We start from the raw sequence: 14,003 nt of genomic DNA on the forward strand, positions 1-14,003 counted from the left end.
GGCCGGGCTCTGATCCTGGGGTACTGAGCACAGCAGGGTGCAGATCCCCTACGGCTATTGCAGAGCTGCTCTCGCCCCCAGCCCTCTCTGGAGGAGGGTGCCTGGAGCACAAGGCTGTAGTTGGGGGCTTAGGCTTGTCCTTTGCCTGGCTGGTCAGCAGAGGGTGCAGTTGAGCAGCCTGTAAGCCAAAGCTCATGACTGGCAGGGCCTGGCCTGGCACCAGCTTAGGGGTGTCACCGGATTTATCAAGGTGCCTGTTGGAGGGGGTTGAGTGTCACATGCCCCCCCCCGCTCCCAAACAGGGCCAGCCTGAGCCCAGCTCCCCAGCACCCACCTGCACTTGCTTTGATGTGAATTCCTGGGCTGGGGCAGAATCCCACCATGCCCAGTGAGCACAGGTGGGTTGCCCCCCTCTGGGGGGTGATAGACAAGGGGTTTCAGTCAGGCCACCTGATACTCCCACTGAGGGAGTGTGACTGGCAGGAAACCACCTCTAGCCTGCAGCCAGGTCGGGCTACGGACGTGCTTCTCGGGAGCTGAGAGACGCAAGTTGAAGGCCCAAGTGGATGGGACTGGGTGTCTGTCTGTCTGGGCACCAGCTGCTTCAGGCTCCAGGTGGTCAAGTGGCCTGAGCAACCTCTTTCCTCGGCTCTAGCAGTCTCTGTTCCTAACGCCTCTTGTGACCAGGAGGAGCCAGGAGTGTGAATGCATGGCACAGCGGGGTTGCCTCTCTGCCCCCGCCTGCTAAGAGCTGGGCTGATGTCACCATCCACAGGTGCAGAGTTAAATCAACAAGTGACAGGAGGGGTCAGATTGGGTCCTAGGCGAGGGAGACTGTGATTTCTCTGCGGCTGGGGCAAGTCCAGGTCGGAAGCGGGGGGAAGTCCTGTGTGTCCATGGGCTGGCCTGAGGCTGGTTCAGCCCAGTTCCTACTGGGCGTGATTGGTACCAAGTGGCCTCCTGCCTGGCAGCCTTGGCACTGGCCTTAAGGGCTCGTGTCATAAATATACAGCTAAGGGTAGCATAAAATTCCTCCTTACCTGCAAGGGGTTCAGAAGCTCAAATAACCTGGTTGGCACCTGACCAAAGGAACCAATGCGGACAAAAGATACTTTCAAATCTGCATCAGAGGGGAGCCGTGTTAGCCCAGATCTGGAAAAGCAGCCAAGAGTCCTGTAAGAAGAACAGGAGGACTTGCGGCACCTTAGAGACTAACCCATTTATTTGAGCGTAAGCTTTCGTGAGCATCTGATGAAGTGAGCTTACGCTCAAATAAATGGGTTAGTCTCTAAGGCGCCACAAGTCCTCCTGTTCTCTTTACGGATACAGACTAACACGGCTGCTCCTCGGAGACATGAGTCCTGTGGCACCTTAGAGACGAACAGGCGTATTGGAGCATAAGCTTTGGTCGGCTGCATGGGGGCGAGGAGAGGCTTTGGTTTGGGTTCTGTGTTTCTGTGTGTGTTCGCTCCTGGGATTAAGCGGGACTGGACATCAGTCCATGTCCTCCAAACCCTTCTGAGCCAGTCTCTCCTATTACAGAAATTGTAAGTACAGCCAGGTAAGGGAGATTAGTTTATCTTTGATTTCACAGCTTGTGAATCTTCCCTTTGCTGGAGGGAGGCTTATCCCTGTTTTGTTGTAACTTTGAAGCTAAGGCTCGGGGGGGGGGAGGGGTTCCTCTGTGTTTTGTGCATCTTTTGTTACCCTGTAAAGTTCTCTTCCCACCTGACTTTACAGAGGGGATTTTTACCTTTTTTTTTTTTTTTTTAATTTTAAATAAAATTCTTCTTTTAAGAACGGATTGATTTTTTTTTCTCTTTTTTTTCTTTTCAGTGTCCAAAGATCCAGGGGTTTGGGTCTGTGTTCACTTTGTAACCAATTGGTTAGGATATTATTCTCCAGCCTCCCCAGGAAAGGGGGTGAAGGGGTTTGGGGGGATATTTTGGGGGAACAGGAACGCCAAGTGGGCCTTTCCCTGATTCTTTGTCTAAATCACTTGGTGGTGGCAGCGTACTGTTCAAGGGCAAGATGGAATTTGTGCCTTGGGAAACTTTTTCATCTAAGCGGGTAAAAATAAGCTTAGGGGGTCTTGCAGGCGGGTCCCCACATCTGTACCCCAGAGTGGGGAAGTAACCCTGACAGCTCGTCCTGGGCAGGGGCTGAGATGCACTGTGGGGCAAGCCCCTGGCACTACCTGAGGGCAGAGCGCCTCTTCCCTGTTCATCATGAACACACTTCTGCCTGGCTGGTTCTCCCGAGGCTGATGCCAGGAGGGAGGGGCTCAGCATGGGGAGGGGGCAGGGGGAGGTGCAATGGCTTTGTGCGAACTCCCACGCATGGTAATGAGCATAGGCCCCAGTCTGCCCCCTCAGAAGGGGCTGAGGCATGGTACACTTGGCATTTGACAAACTGGGCAAGGTGGCACCTTGCTGCTCTTCTCTTCCTGCGTGTGCCAGGGGCCGGGGAGTTTGGAGAACGGGGGAGGTGGGAAATAGAATCTGCTCCTTCCCAGCTCTCAGCCATGCTGGTCCACAGTGATAAATGTTCTCTGGCACTGTGGGCTGGCCAAGGCTGGGCCCTGCCTAGATCTTGGGCAGGGCGAGGGACCCGCAGAAGGCTAGTTCTGCTCAATGGCCTGTTGCTGGCCCTATGCAGCTACCTGCTTCCCCCCACTTCTCCATGGATTAAGACTTTCCTCTGGCTGAAGAAGCCATTCATAGGGAGGGGCTGAGCTGCCTGGGTGTGTGGGCCGGGGGGGAGGTTTCCCAGGGCATGAGCTGGCTGGTTGTAGGGTAGCTGCACCCCTCCACACACATACGGCTGGGTCTGAAAGGGGGAATTGCTGCCCCTTGCCAGCTGCCGAGTGGGTTCCTGGGTTTGAATTGGGCTGGCAGGGGTATGGCCCTGGGAGAGATGGCTGATGGAGTCTTGCACTGAAAGGTCATGGGTTCAAAGTCAGCTGCTGGGGGCACTTGCCAGAATTTGCTCCTGTTTCGTGTCCGAGTGGGTCTGTCTCTGGTTTCCAGGGGTTGTGTCTACGCAGCAAAATGTGTCCTTACAACTGGCACTAACAAGCACCCCTCCCCTCCCCACACCCTGCCTCTGCTAAGGCTGAAGAGGGCCACGGAGCTAGCTCCCTCCAATACCACCCCTCACCTCGGCTTGCTCTGGAGCGAATTCAGGATCGCAGGACGGAGTCTCACTTACTCTGGTTTTGCGCTTGGGGCTGGGGGACAAGGGTAGATTTTTGCCACCTTTGCACTTCTGGTCTGGAGCTGTACGGAGACTGGGCTGGTTCCCAGTGGAAATTAGAGCAGTCTCAGGGCTGCTCTAACGTACTGAGCTGGGCCATGCAGAACAGCTATAGGGTGGAGCCCTTCCTCCCTTGGTCTGCTGCTTAGCAGCCAGGGCTACTGTAGAGCCTTTCCACAAGCTGTATGCCTGTGACCGAACCCCCCCTCCCCCCTCCGGGGCAGGGCCTGTGAGTTTCTTGGGGCTGTTGGAGTGGTGTCCCAGGACCTTAGCCCAGGGCAAACTCCTGCATTCAATTCACAGCCAGGAGCAGCCCCCGGGGCTGGGAGCAGTGGGCGGATTAGGCTGTAGGTTAAGGTAAGTGGCTGTGTATTTCGTGGTGGAAAGATGGTACCCCCCTACTGTGGCCTCCGCTCCCTCCTGTAGCCAGGAGCCCCGGGCTGCTGCCAGGGGCGAGGAACCGCGTGTAATTTACGGTACTGCCCCAGCCCGGGCGGGGAGCCAGAGCTGCACCCTGGCCCTAGCGCGGCCAGGCCGGGCCTTACCCCGTGAATCGCTGGCGGCTGGGTTTTGCCCTGGTGCCCCAATGAGCTGTGGGGAGGGGGAGGGGTCCCAGGTGAGTTTGCAGGTGCCCTGACGAGCCCCCCCGCACCCCCAAATCCCACCCTCCCTCACTGCAGCCACGTCACCCCCGGGGTCAGGGCGGCTGGCGCCCGCCCTCGCCCCCTGCGTGGGAACCAGCAGGCACGTGCTGCTCCTGGGGCAGGCCCCGCCCCCCGCGGCTGCGCGCGGCCTCTGGCCCTTTAAATCGCCGCTGCCCCGCCCCAGGGGGCGGGGTTCGGCTCCACCCCTGACGTCACTCCCCGAGGACACGCCCGTCCCCGGCCTTAAAGGCGCAGGCTCAGGGCAGGGGGCTGGTTACGGAGCGCGGTGACGTTTCTTCCCCCGCGCGCCGTGGTCATAGGTGGGTGACGGGGGTGCGCTGGGGGCGCGTGGAGGGGTTGCCCTGGGGGCTGTGGGGTGCATGGAGGGTTGCCCTGGGGGCGGGGCGCTCTGTGGGGTGCATGGAGGGTTGCAGTGGGGGGGGCCCTGTGGGGTGTATGGAGGGTTGCAGTGGGGGTTGCCTTGGGGGCAGTGGGGTGTATGGAGGGTTGCCCTGGGGGCAGGGTGCTCTGTGGGGTGCGAGGGGGGCTGCCTGGGGGCAGGGTGCTCTGTGGGGTGCATGGAGTGTTGCAGTGTGGGGTGCCCTGGGGGCTGTAGGGTGCATGGAGGATTGCAATGGGGGCAGGGCGCTCTGTGGGGTGCGAGGGGGGCTGCCTGGGGGCAGGGCGCTCTGTGGGGTGCGAGGGGGGCTGCCTGGGGGCAGGGTGCTCTGTGGGGTGCATGGAGTGTTGCAGTGTGGGGTGCCCTGGGGGCTGTAGGGTGCATGGAGGATTGCAATGGGGGCAGGGCGCTCTGTGGGGTGCGAGGGGGGCTGCCTGGGGGCAGGGTGCTCTGTGGGGTGCATGGAGTGTTGCAGTGTGGGGTGCCCTGGGGGCTGTAGGGTGCATGGAGGATTGCAATGGGGGCAGGGCGCTCTGTGGGGTGCGAGGGGGGCTGCCTGGGGGCAGGGCGCTCTGTGGGGTGCATGGAGTGTTGCAGTGTGGGGTGCCCTGGGGGCTGTAGGGTGCATGGAGGATTGCAATGGGGGCAGGGCGCTCTGTGGGGTGCGAGGGGGGCTGCCTGGGGGCAGGGTGCTCTGTGGGGTGCATAGGGGGCTGCCCTGGGGGGCAGGGCGCTCTGTGGGGGAGACTGGCTGGGGGCGGTGTTCTGGGACTCCATGGTGCTCTGCCTGTACATTGCTCCTTGCCTGGTGGGCGCTAAGGAGCATTTGGGGGCAGAGTCTGTACATTGTTCCCCTCTCCCACCTGTTCTGGGCTCCCCCTGGCAGGGTCTGGATAGGGATTTGGGCCATGTTGGGCCTCCCCTTCTTTCTCCATGTGCAGTGCCCAGTTGTATGGGGAGCCTGGTCCCCAAGTGTTTGGGGGGGCTGCAGGAGGTGGCAGAAACACCCCCCAGCTGGCTGATGGGGGCAGGTGTGTTTGTGGGGATGGTTCCGGGAGGGGGTGACTGTGTGTGGCCTGGGGCAGATGGAGTAAGAAGTTCTTTCTGGGTTGATCTGGTCCAAATTCCTCTGTGCTCCTGTTCCCTCCTTCCCCAGCCTGGCCCCCACGTCCTGGGAGCTGATTTGCATTTGGTGACTCTTTAGCGGTTATTTTCCCTGCGGGCCAAGCTTGCTCTGACTCTGGCCGACCCAAGCCCCTGGCTGCAGCCCAGTTTCTCTTTCATCCAGTTCGTAGATCCGATGCAAAGAAATCTCCGTCTCAGTGATTAGATCCCAATGGGCCGGGGCGGCTGCATCCAGGAGTTTAGGCAGGTTCCTAAGTCAGCTGAATCCCGTGGTGCCGGATGCCCAGAACTGGGTGTTGACTTGTCCACCTGCCTCATCCCCATCCCGACAAAGATCCCGTGCGTTCGCCCCCGGGAGCTGTTTGAACACGAGGTTAGGGGCTGGGGGGGGGGGGTGGGTTTAAATCCGGACACGCAGTTGGTCTGGGCTGTGCTGTGGCCCCTACCCTGGGGGTTTAGAATAGAAGGAAGAGATACTGCTGGGTAATCCCTCCGGGAAAACGAGGCCTGAACGCTCCAGGGAAACACGGCCTGAGAGGCTGGCGCTGGCAGGACTGAAGCCAGGAACTCTGCCAAGCTGGAGCAGGGCTCGGCTGCCCATTCCAGCCGCTGGATCAATGTCCCGCCTTCCTGAATGGTGGTTCGGCTTTGCGGACAGCTTCTCCGGTGGGGGCGGGAGGATCGGCCAAGCCAGCCGCGTCCTGCCCCGATCCCTTTGCTGACTGATCTGGGAACTGTGGCTCGGACATGGCTCCTGGTGGCTGGTCTCCGGTTTGAGCTGGGACCCCCAGCAGAGGTGTGCTCATTGCTGTGGGATCTGGGATACCTGCCCTGGGAGGAGGAAGCTGCTGCGTGTGCCCCTCGTCCCCCCCCTCACCCCCCCAGGACTGTTCCTGCCTTGCTTGTTTGGGCATCTCAGGGGTTTGTGGGTTGCAGACGAGGTCATTTATCTCTTGTTCTTTCGCTCCCTGCACAGGTCTGGCAGAGATGCTGCTGCTCAGACCCATCATGAGAGGACCCTGGGGCCTCCAGAGAACACCTAGGTATGAGAGGCATTACAGCTCCCCTGCTGCTCCAGCCCTGGGCCCCCCAACACCGCTCTGCTGGTGAACCTCGATCCTGCCCTGCAGCCCCCTGCTAGCCCAGTTCCTTGCCTCCCACAGCTCTGCCGGTGCCCCTCACTCCCCAGCCCCCTGCTAGCCCAGCCCTGGGCTCCCCTGCAGCTCCGCTGGTGAACCTCAGTCCTGACCTGCGGCCCCTAGGATCACAAAGAAAAAAGCAGGGGAGGGAACTGGAGTGAACTTCCTTTGGGATTCTCTTTAGGACAGCTGCTGCTTTGACACCTTGCCAGGATTTTGCAAAATCACCCAGGGGCTTTAATCTGATCTGGGATCTAATCTAATCTCTGCGGTCCCCCTGCAGACAGTTCTCAGCCCCAGGGGAGCCCGAGCCCGAGAGCAGGAGTGTTTCATCTGGTATGGCTCTATGGCTGGTAATTTTGTCAGACCTGTGGGGGAGGAACACTGGGTTAATGTTCCACCGGGTTCTGGACTGGGAAGGAGTCCATGGACCAGCTGCCGAAAGCAGCTCTCAAAGGAACAGCTCACACCAGAGGGAGCCCGGTGGCTGGAGGCTGAAATGCAGCCACCTCTGGGGTGGCAAGCGGCAGTTGCTTAACAGCCGCACAGCAATGGTGGCCTAGCAAAGGAGGGGAACAGGACTCCCGAGTCTGGCAGGTATTACTTTAGAGAGGCAGAATGTAATTAGCTGGGTTGGAAGTGGGCCGGGGAAGGGGGAGAGCACCCCTTGCTGAGCCCCACCTTGCTCAGCACAGCACCCCCTAGGGCCCCCTAGAGAGCACCCCCTGCTGCACAGCCAGTAGATTTGGGATAGTTGGCAAGCAAGCAGGACTGGTGATGGGCTTGCACCCTGGGTGTCCTGTAGATCCCAGGGAGGTTGCTGAGGGATTTTTGCCCTCACTGAAGTCCTGGTTTCTCCCCCAGGTTGGCAGCTGTGGCCTGGAGGTCCCACCCCCAAGTCTGCACCCCCTCCCGCACTTACGGCACCTGGAGAGCTGGTGACGGCAGCCAGAGATGGAAGGTCATGGCCGTGGGTGCTCTGCTGGGCCTGGGCGCTGGCCTGGCCTATGGAGATCACCGCAGACAGGTGAGAAAGGAGCTGGGACCAGCATCATGGGGTCGGTGGCTCCCCGGAGCCTCCGTGGAGTGGGAGGGGCCCGTGCTGGGGGGAGGCGCGGAAGCAGCAGGTGGGGAGGCAGTGGGTACTGGTGCTCAGCTCTCTGCCTCAGGGCACAAAGGTGGGGAAGGAGGCATGGTCTAGTGGTTAGAGTGGGAGGGCTGGGAACCAGGACTCCTGGGTTCTCTCCCCAGCTCTGGGAGGGGTGTGGGATCTAGTGGTTAGAGTTGGGAGCCAGAACTCCTGGGTTTTGTCTCTGACTCTGGGTGGGGCATGGGATCCAGTGGTTAGAGCTGGGAGCAGGACTCCTGGGTTCTGTCTCTGGGAGGGGCGTGGGATCCAGTGGTTAGAGCTGGGAGCCAGAACTCCTGGGTTCTGTCACTGGGAGGGGTGTGGGATCTAATGGTTAGAGCTGGGAGCCAGAACTCCTGGGTTCTGTCACTGGGAGGGGCGTGGGATCCAGTGGTTAGAGCTGGGAGCCAGGACTCCTGGGTTCTGTCACTGGCTCTGGGAGGGGCGTGGGATCCAGTGGTTAGAGCTGGGAGCCAGGACTCCTAGTCCCACTCCCAGTTCTGCCCCTGATGTGCTGCATAGCCTGCAGTGCGTCCCTTCCCCCTCTGAGTCCCATTCCCCCGAGGCGGGTGGGGGGCCGGGCCCTCAGAGGCCTGTGGTGGACGTTGGCGGCCGCACTCGTGAGCCCATCTCTCTGCAGGCGTCAGAGGCCGAGCCGAACGCTGTGGCCGTGCCCGGGGCGCCGTACCCCGTGTTCACCCGCCAGGAGGTGGGGCGGCACCGCAGCCTGGCCGAACGGGTCTGGGTGACCTACGGAAGCGAGGTCTTTGACATCACCGACTTCGTGGAGCTGCACCCGGGGGGCAAGAGCAAGATCCTGCTGGCAGCGGGGGGCGCCCTGGAGCCGTTCTGGGCCATGTACGCCGTGCACAGCCAGGAGCACGTGCTGGAGATCCTGCGGGGCTACAAGGTGGGGGAGCTGAGCCCCGAGGAGCCGAGCCAGCCCGCCCAGGGGGACCCCTACTCCGGGGACCCCCCTCGGCACCCTGCCCTCAAAGTCAACAGCCTCAAGCCCTTCAACGCGGAGCCGCCGGCTGAGCTGCTGACCGAGAACTACCTGACGCCTAACCAGCTCTTCTTCAAGCGCAACCATCTGCCGGTGCCGGCCGTGGACCCCGCCCGCTATCGGCTGGAGGTGGAGGGGCCGGGGGGCCGGGTGCTGGTGTTCTCGCTGCCGGAGCTCAAGCACCGGTTTCCCAAGCACGAGGTGACGGTCACCCTGCAGTGTGCCGGGAACCGCCGCTCGGAGATGAGCCGCGTCCGGCAGGTGAAGGGGCTGGAGTGGGGCGTGGCGGCCATCAGCACGGCCCGCTGGGGCGGCGTCCGGCTCCGGGACGTCCTGGCGCACGCCGGTTACACGGAGGAGGACGAGGAGGCCGGGGAGCGTCACGTCTGCTTCGAGGGCCTGGATAAGGACCTGAGCGGGGCAGCCTACGGCGCCTCCATCCCCTACCGTGCGGCCATGGGCCGCGGGGCCGAGGTGCTGCTGGCCTACGAGATGAACGGCGAGGAGTTGCCGCAGGACCACGGCTACCCGCTGCGGGTGGTGGTACCAGGCGTGGTGGGCGCCCGCAACGTCAAGTGGCTGGGCCGGGTCTCTGTGAGCCGGGAGGAGAGCCCGAGCCACTGGCAGCAGAATGACTACAAGGGGTTCTCGCCCGCCGTGGACTGGGACACGGTGGATTTCACCACGGCCCCCGCCATCCAGGAGCTGCCCGTCCAGTCGGCCATCACAGACCCCGCGCCAGGCGCCACCGTCCCACCCAGGGAGCTGACGGTCAAGGGCTACGCCTGGAGCGGGGGCGGGCGCGGCGTGGTCCGCGTGGACGTCTCGCTGGATGGCGGCCGGACGTGGCACGTGGCCGAGCTGATGGGCGAGGAGCAGCGGCCAGGCCGGGCCTGGGCATGGCGCCTGTGGCGGCTCACGGCCCCTGTGCCCCCCGACCACACGGAGCTGGACATCGTCTGCAAGGCCGTGGACACCAGCTACAACGTGCAGCCCGACACGGTGGAGCCCATCTGGAACCTGCGGGGAGTGCTGAGCAACGCCTGGCACCACGTCCGCGTCACCGTGGCTGAGGATTAACGGGGGGGAGAAGCACAGGGGAGACATGCAGCCCCCCCGCCCTCCCCCGCAGCGCCCTCTGTCTCCGGATGGATAGAGATGGGTGGCCAAGTCAGGGAGGGAGTCCCTGAAACGGATCCACCCAGCCCCAGGGGGAGCTTGGAGAGGCCGATTCAGGGGCAGCTCTCCCCTGCCCCCCCGCTTCTCCAGGGCTCCCTTCCTGGGGGCCTGGCTTAGGAACGATTCCCTCTCTGGAGGGGTCTGATGGGCAGGCAGAGCTGAGCAGTGACCCTCAGGGAGGAGGCGGGGGGACAGAGTGGGCTAGTAAGCCAGGGGCTGCGGCCCTTTGTGAGATGAGTTTGGTGGGTCTCAGCCTACTTCCCACAAGGACAGGGGAGTGGGTCCTTGGCACTGAAATACCATTCCAGCTGGCCCCACACGGCCCCTCTGCTGGCAGCCCCGACGGGGAGCCCCAGCCTGGACCGGGCTGCGGGGATGGTGGTTATCCCTGGAGGCAGGTGGCCCCCGGAGCGGGCTGGGGCAGGCTGGCAGGGGCACGGGGAGAAAGCTGTTCCAGGCCCGGGCCAGGACGGCAGCGCCCAGTTCTCCCGCTAGTGCTGTTATTCCTGCCCACGTCCCCCCATTAACCCAGCGTAAAATCCACCCCCCGCCCTTTCCCTGCTGGCTGCCGCCCCCTTCTCCTCACCTGCCCTTAGTGCTCTGGGCCCCCTCTGCGCCAGCCTGTGCCTTCTGGTTCAGAGCCTCTTCATCCTCTGCCCCCTGGCGCTGCCCCAGCATGGCCCAGCGCCCTCCTGCCACGTCGCTGGCCTGTTCGCCAACCTATCCACTGCGTCTCAGCCTGGGCCCTTCCTCGTTGCTGGGCTCCCCCCATGGGAAGTGTCAGATGCAGGCGGTCATAAAGATTGTGCTGGGTTATGGACTCGTCTTGTTAATTTACAGGCCAGCTGGCTGCCCACCAAGGCTTTCCAGGGTTAACCATTGCCTGGGGTCAGGCTGAGGTTAAAAGTCCGGGGGTGGAAGTCCGGGGCACCTGCTCTGTGTTCTCCTCGCAGCAGGAGCTGAGCATGAGTCTGACGAGCTCATGTCCTGGGCCGGGGAATGATCCAATTTCTAAACAGATCAAACCACCACAGCCAATCTGCCCAGCCTGGCTCTGCTGGTGCCATCTTCCTCAGGGGCTGGGATCGAGAGGCGGGTGAGGGGACTTTCCTCTGATCCCCCACTAGGAAGATGCTACATAAATGTCCCCCTGTGCTGTGGTCAGTGGCTCCCTTGGCTGGTCAGTCTGCAGGTATGTTAAAAGCCATAAGCTGTATGCTGGCCAGGAATTCTCCACCAGGATGTGTGGCTTCCCCCAAAGTGAAACTTTTCCCCAGGAAAATTTCAGGTTTTTTTTCTGTTGAGAAAATGTTTAAATAAAATCTTTACTCTGAGGCAGACCTGACTGTGACCTGTCTGGTTTGTCGAGCTCTACTGAAATGGTTCGTTGCAGGTTAGTTCCGCATTAATCCCACCCACGTGCCTCCTGGGGGTTGTGATTTTGGTGCCTCGTCCCCCATTCTCTGTGGCCCAGCTGCCTCAGAACTACTAACCAGGGTATGTGATCAATCACTGAAGTCAGCCTCTGGACCAGTCGCCTGGAGGGGAGCTAATGTGATGCGGATCTTTTTAAAAAGGCTCCAGCAGTGATCCTGGCAATTACAGGCCGGTAAGTCGAACATCAGTACCTGGCAAATTGGTTGAAACTATCGTAAAGAACAGAATGACCAGAGAGCAAGATGAACGTGGTTTGGTAAAGGGAAATCATGCCTCACCAATCTACTAGAATTCTTTGAGGGGGTCAACAAATGTGTTGATCCAGTGTACTTGAACTTTCAGAAGGCCTTTGCCAAAGTCCCTCACTACTGGGTCTTAAGCAAAGTAAGGAGTCACGGGATAAGAGGGAAGGTCCTCTCGAAGGTCAGAAACAGGTTAAACAATAGGAAACAAAGGGTAGGGATAAATGGTCAGTTTTGACAGCTATCATCATCATGTTCCTATTACTCCTCTGGCATTTAGGGCAGCGACGAACCTCCTCCGCTCCTGTCTGCTTCTGGCAAGTCTCTCAATGGTTCCCCAGCTCTGCCCCAGATTTTCAGCTCGGCTTCCACAGCTCTTCGCCAGGTTGTTTTCGGGCGGCCTTGTTTTCACTTGCCTTCAGGTGTCCGTCTCATTGCTGCTCTGGGGATGGAATCACGTGACGGATCCATCTCCAACGCCTCCTGGCAGTGATGGGGCTCAGATCCTCTTGGCTGCACAGTGTCAATAGATCTTGGTGTGAAATTGTTCTAGGCCAAAAGATACAGAGGATTTTTCTGTGGCCGGTTGTGTGGAATGAAGACGGTGTCCGACTTTCTCATTCCCAGCTTTCTGCACTATTGAGTAGCGTTGAGAGTACGCAGCTCTGATAAATCTTGAGTTTGGTTTTGCTGTTGTATTTTGATAATTTCCAGACTGTATTTAAGCTCCTGAAGGTGTTCCTGGCTTTATTGATTTTTGTTCCGGATGTCCTGGCTTGTTCCACCGTCCGGGCTGATGGTGCTGCCAAGTATGTGAATATTTCTACATTGGTGAGAACATGACCCTCGATCTGCACTGGGGATGGTGAGGCAATATTAAAGGTCATGATCTCTCTTATTGCGGTTGATTTTCAGTCCAATCTGCTGGCTGAATGCATTGAGTCGAGTTGTTTTTTCTTGTATATGGTGTTGGGTATGTGATAGGAGAGCGAGATCATCTGCGAAGTCCAGGTCTTCAAGGGATGAGAACAGTGTCCATTTAATGCCTCTTGGCATGACTTCTTCTGTACACCGCATCAGTCAATGGCAATGCTGAAGAGGATTGCAGACATGACACACCCGGACGTACTCCTGTTTCAATTTCAAAACTGAGCTCACTGTGACCAACACTGCATGTAAAATTGGAATAGAAGCTTCTGATGACGTTGATTATAGGGAGAGGAATTCCATGCGCCCACAGACTGTGCCAGAGGCTGGCCCTGTGAAGGCTGTCAAAAGCCTTCTCAAAGTCTGTGAAATGTATGTTGAGTTGCCGTTGCCATGCTAAGCACCATTCTGCTCTGTTTCGTAGAGTGAAGCTCTCGTCTGTGCAGCCACGCCCTTTCCAAAACCCAGCCTGCTCTTTTCTGAGAACGCCATCAACTGCCTCTGATATACACTGGGCTATGATCTTACACAATACTTTGCTTGCCACAGAGAGAAGTGTGATACCACACCAGTTATCACAATCGCCGAGAGTTCCTTTCTTTGGTATCTTCACTATAACGCCATCGGTCCACTCATCTGGCACCTTTTCCCTTTCCCAGACTGATGGAAATAGAGGGGCCAGGATAGATGCTGCTAATTTAGGATTTACCTTGAACAATTCTGCATTCAAGTTATCCGTGCCAGGAGCTTTCCCATTTCTTAAGGATTTGATGATGTGAATGATCTCTTCGTTAGTAGGGGGTGTCGTCTGTGTTGATATCCAGATCTTCTTCTGCCTCCTGGATGTTTGCTTCCTCTTTAGGTGGCTCCCTGTTCAGCAATTCTTTGAAATGCTCTGTCCAGCACATTTCTTGTTCTTTTTCAGCTGTCAGTATGTGTCCTTGTTTGTTCCTGATGAGTGTTCATTGGTGTCTGCCGTTTGCCACCGATAAGCTGCGTGATTTTGTAGACTGTTCCTTGTTCACCACGAGCAGCTGCATCCTCTGCTTGTGTTGCCAGATCATCAATATCATGCCGTTTGTCCGCTCTCACAAGGTGTTTTGACCTTCCAGTGGGCCTTGCTGTACGGCTCACGGTATTTGTCCTTTAGCTTCGAGGATTTTTTGTCTAAAACTTTTCTTCAGGGCTCGTCTGGTTTCTATGGCATTCCACATGCTGGGTGTAATCCACTCTTCTGCCTGTAGCCTAGACAGGCTTCACTGCTCTGTTTATAAATTGTTGTTACTTTGTCCCACTTGTTGATCTCCTCATCTGCATTCCCCTTCTCTTCATCAAGGTCTGCAAGTGCTTGAAACCTGTTCTTTAACTGCAGAGCGAAGGCTTTCTGTATTTCAGGGGACTTTAGCTTGTCAACATCATAACGTCTATGGCCCTTGTTTGGTGGCCCCACACATCTCCGTTTTAGCTTGATGGAGGCTGTCACAAGGTGGTGGTTGCTGCCAACATCTGCCCCCCTTCCA

At 59.0% G+C, this 14,003-nt stretch overlaps 1 protein-coding gene across 9 annotated transcripts in view; it reads left to right on the forward strand.

The window, feature by feature from the left end:
* The window catches only part of IKZF4 (IKAROS family zinc finger 4), a 74,099-nt gene that overhangs the window by 3,602 nt on the left and 56,494 nt on the right, over positions 1-14,003 (forward strand). For 2 of the 9 annotated variants that reach the window (XM_073319411.1, XM_073319419.1), the window contains exons 1-3: positions 2,293-4,219; positions 6,401-6,467; positions 7,428-7,590. In XM_073319411.1, coding sequence (XP_073175512.1) covers positions 6,412-6,467; positions 7,428-7,590 — 219 coding nt within the window. In that variant the 5' untranslated portion in view covers positions 2,293-4,219; positions 6,401-6,411. The other 7 variants (XM_073319421.1, XM_073319413.1, XM_073319416.1 and 4 more) reach the window with 7 other exon arrangements.

This window comes from Lepidochelys kempii, chromosome 20 (assembly GCF_965140265.1).
Source record: "Lepidochelys kempii isolate rLepKem1 chromosome 20, rLepKem1.hap2, whole genome shotgun sequence".
NCBI lineage: Eukaryota > Metazoa > Chordata > Testudines > Cheloniidae > Lepidochelys > Lepidochelys kempii.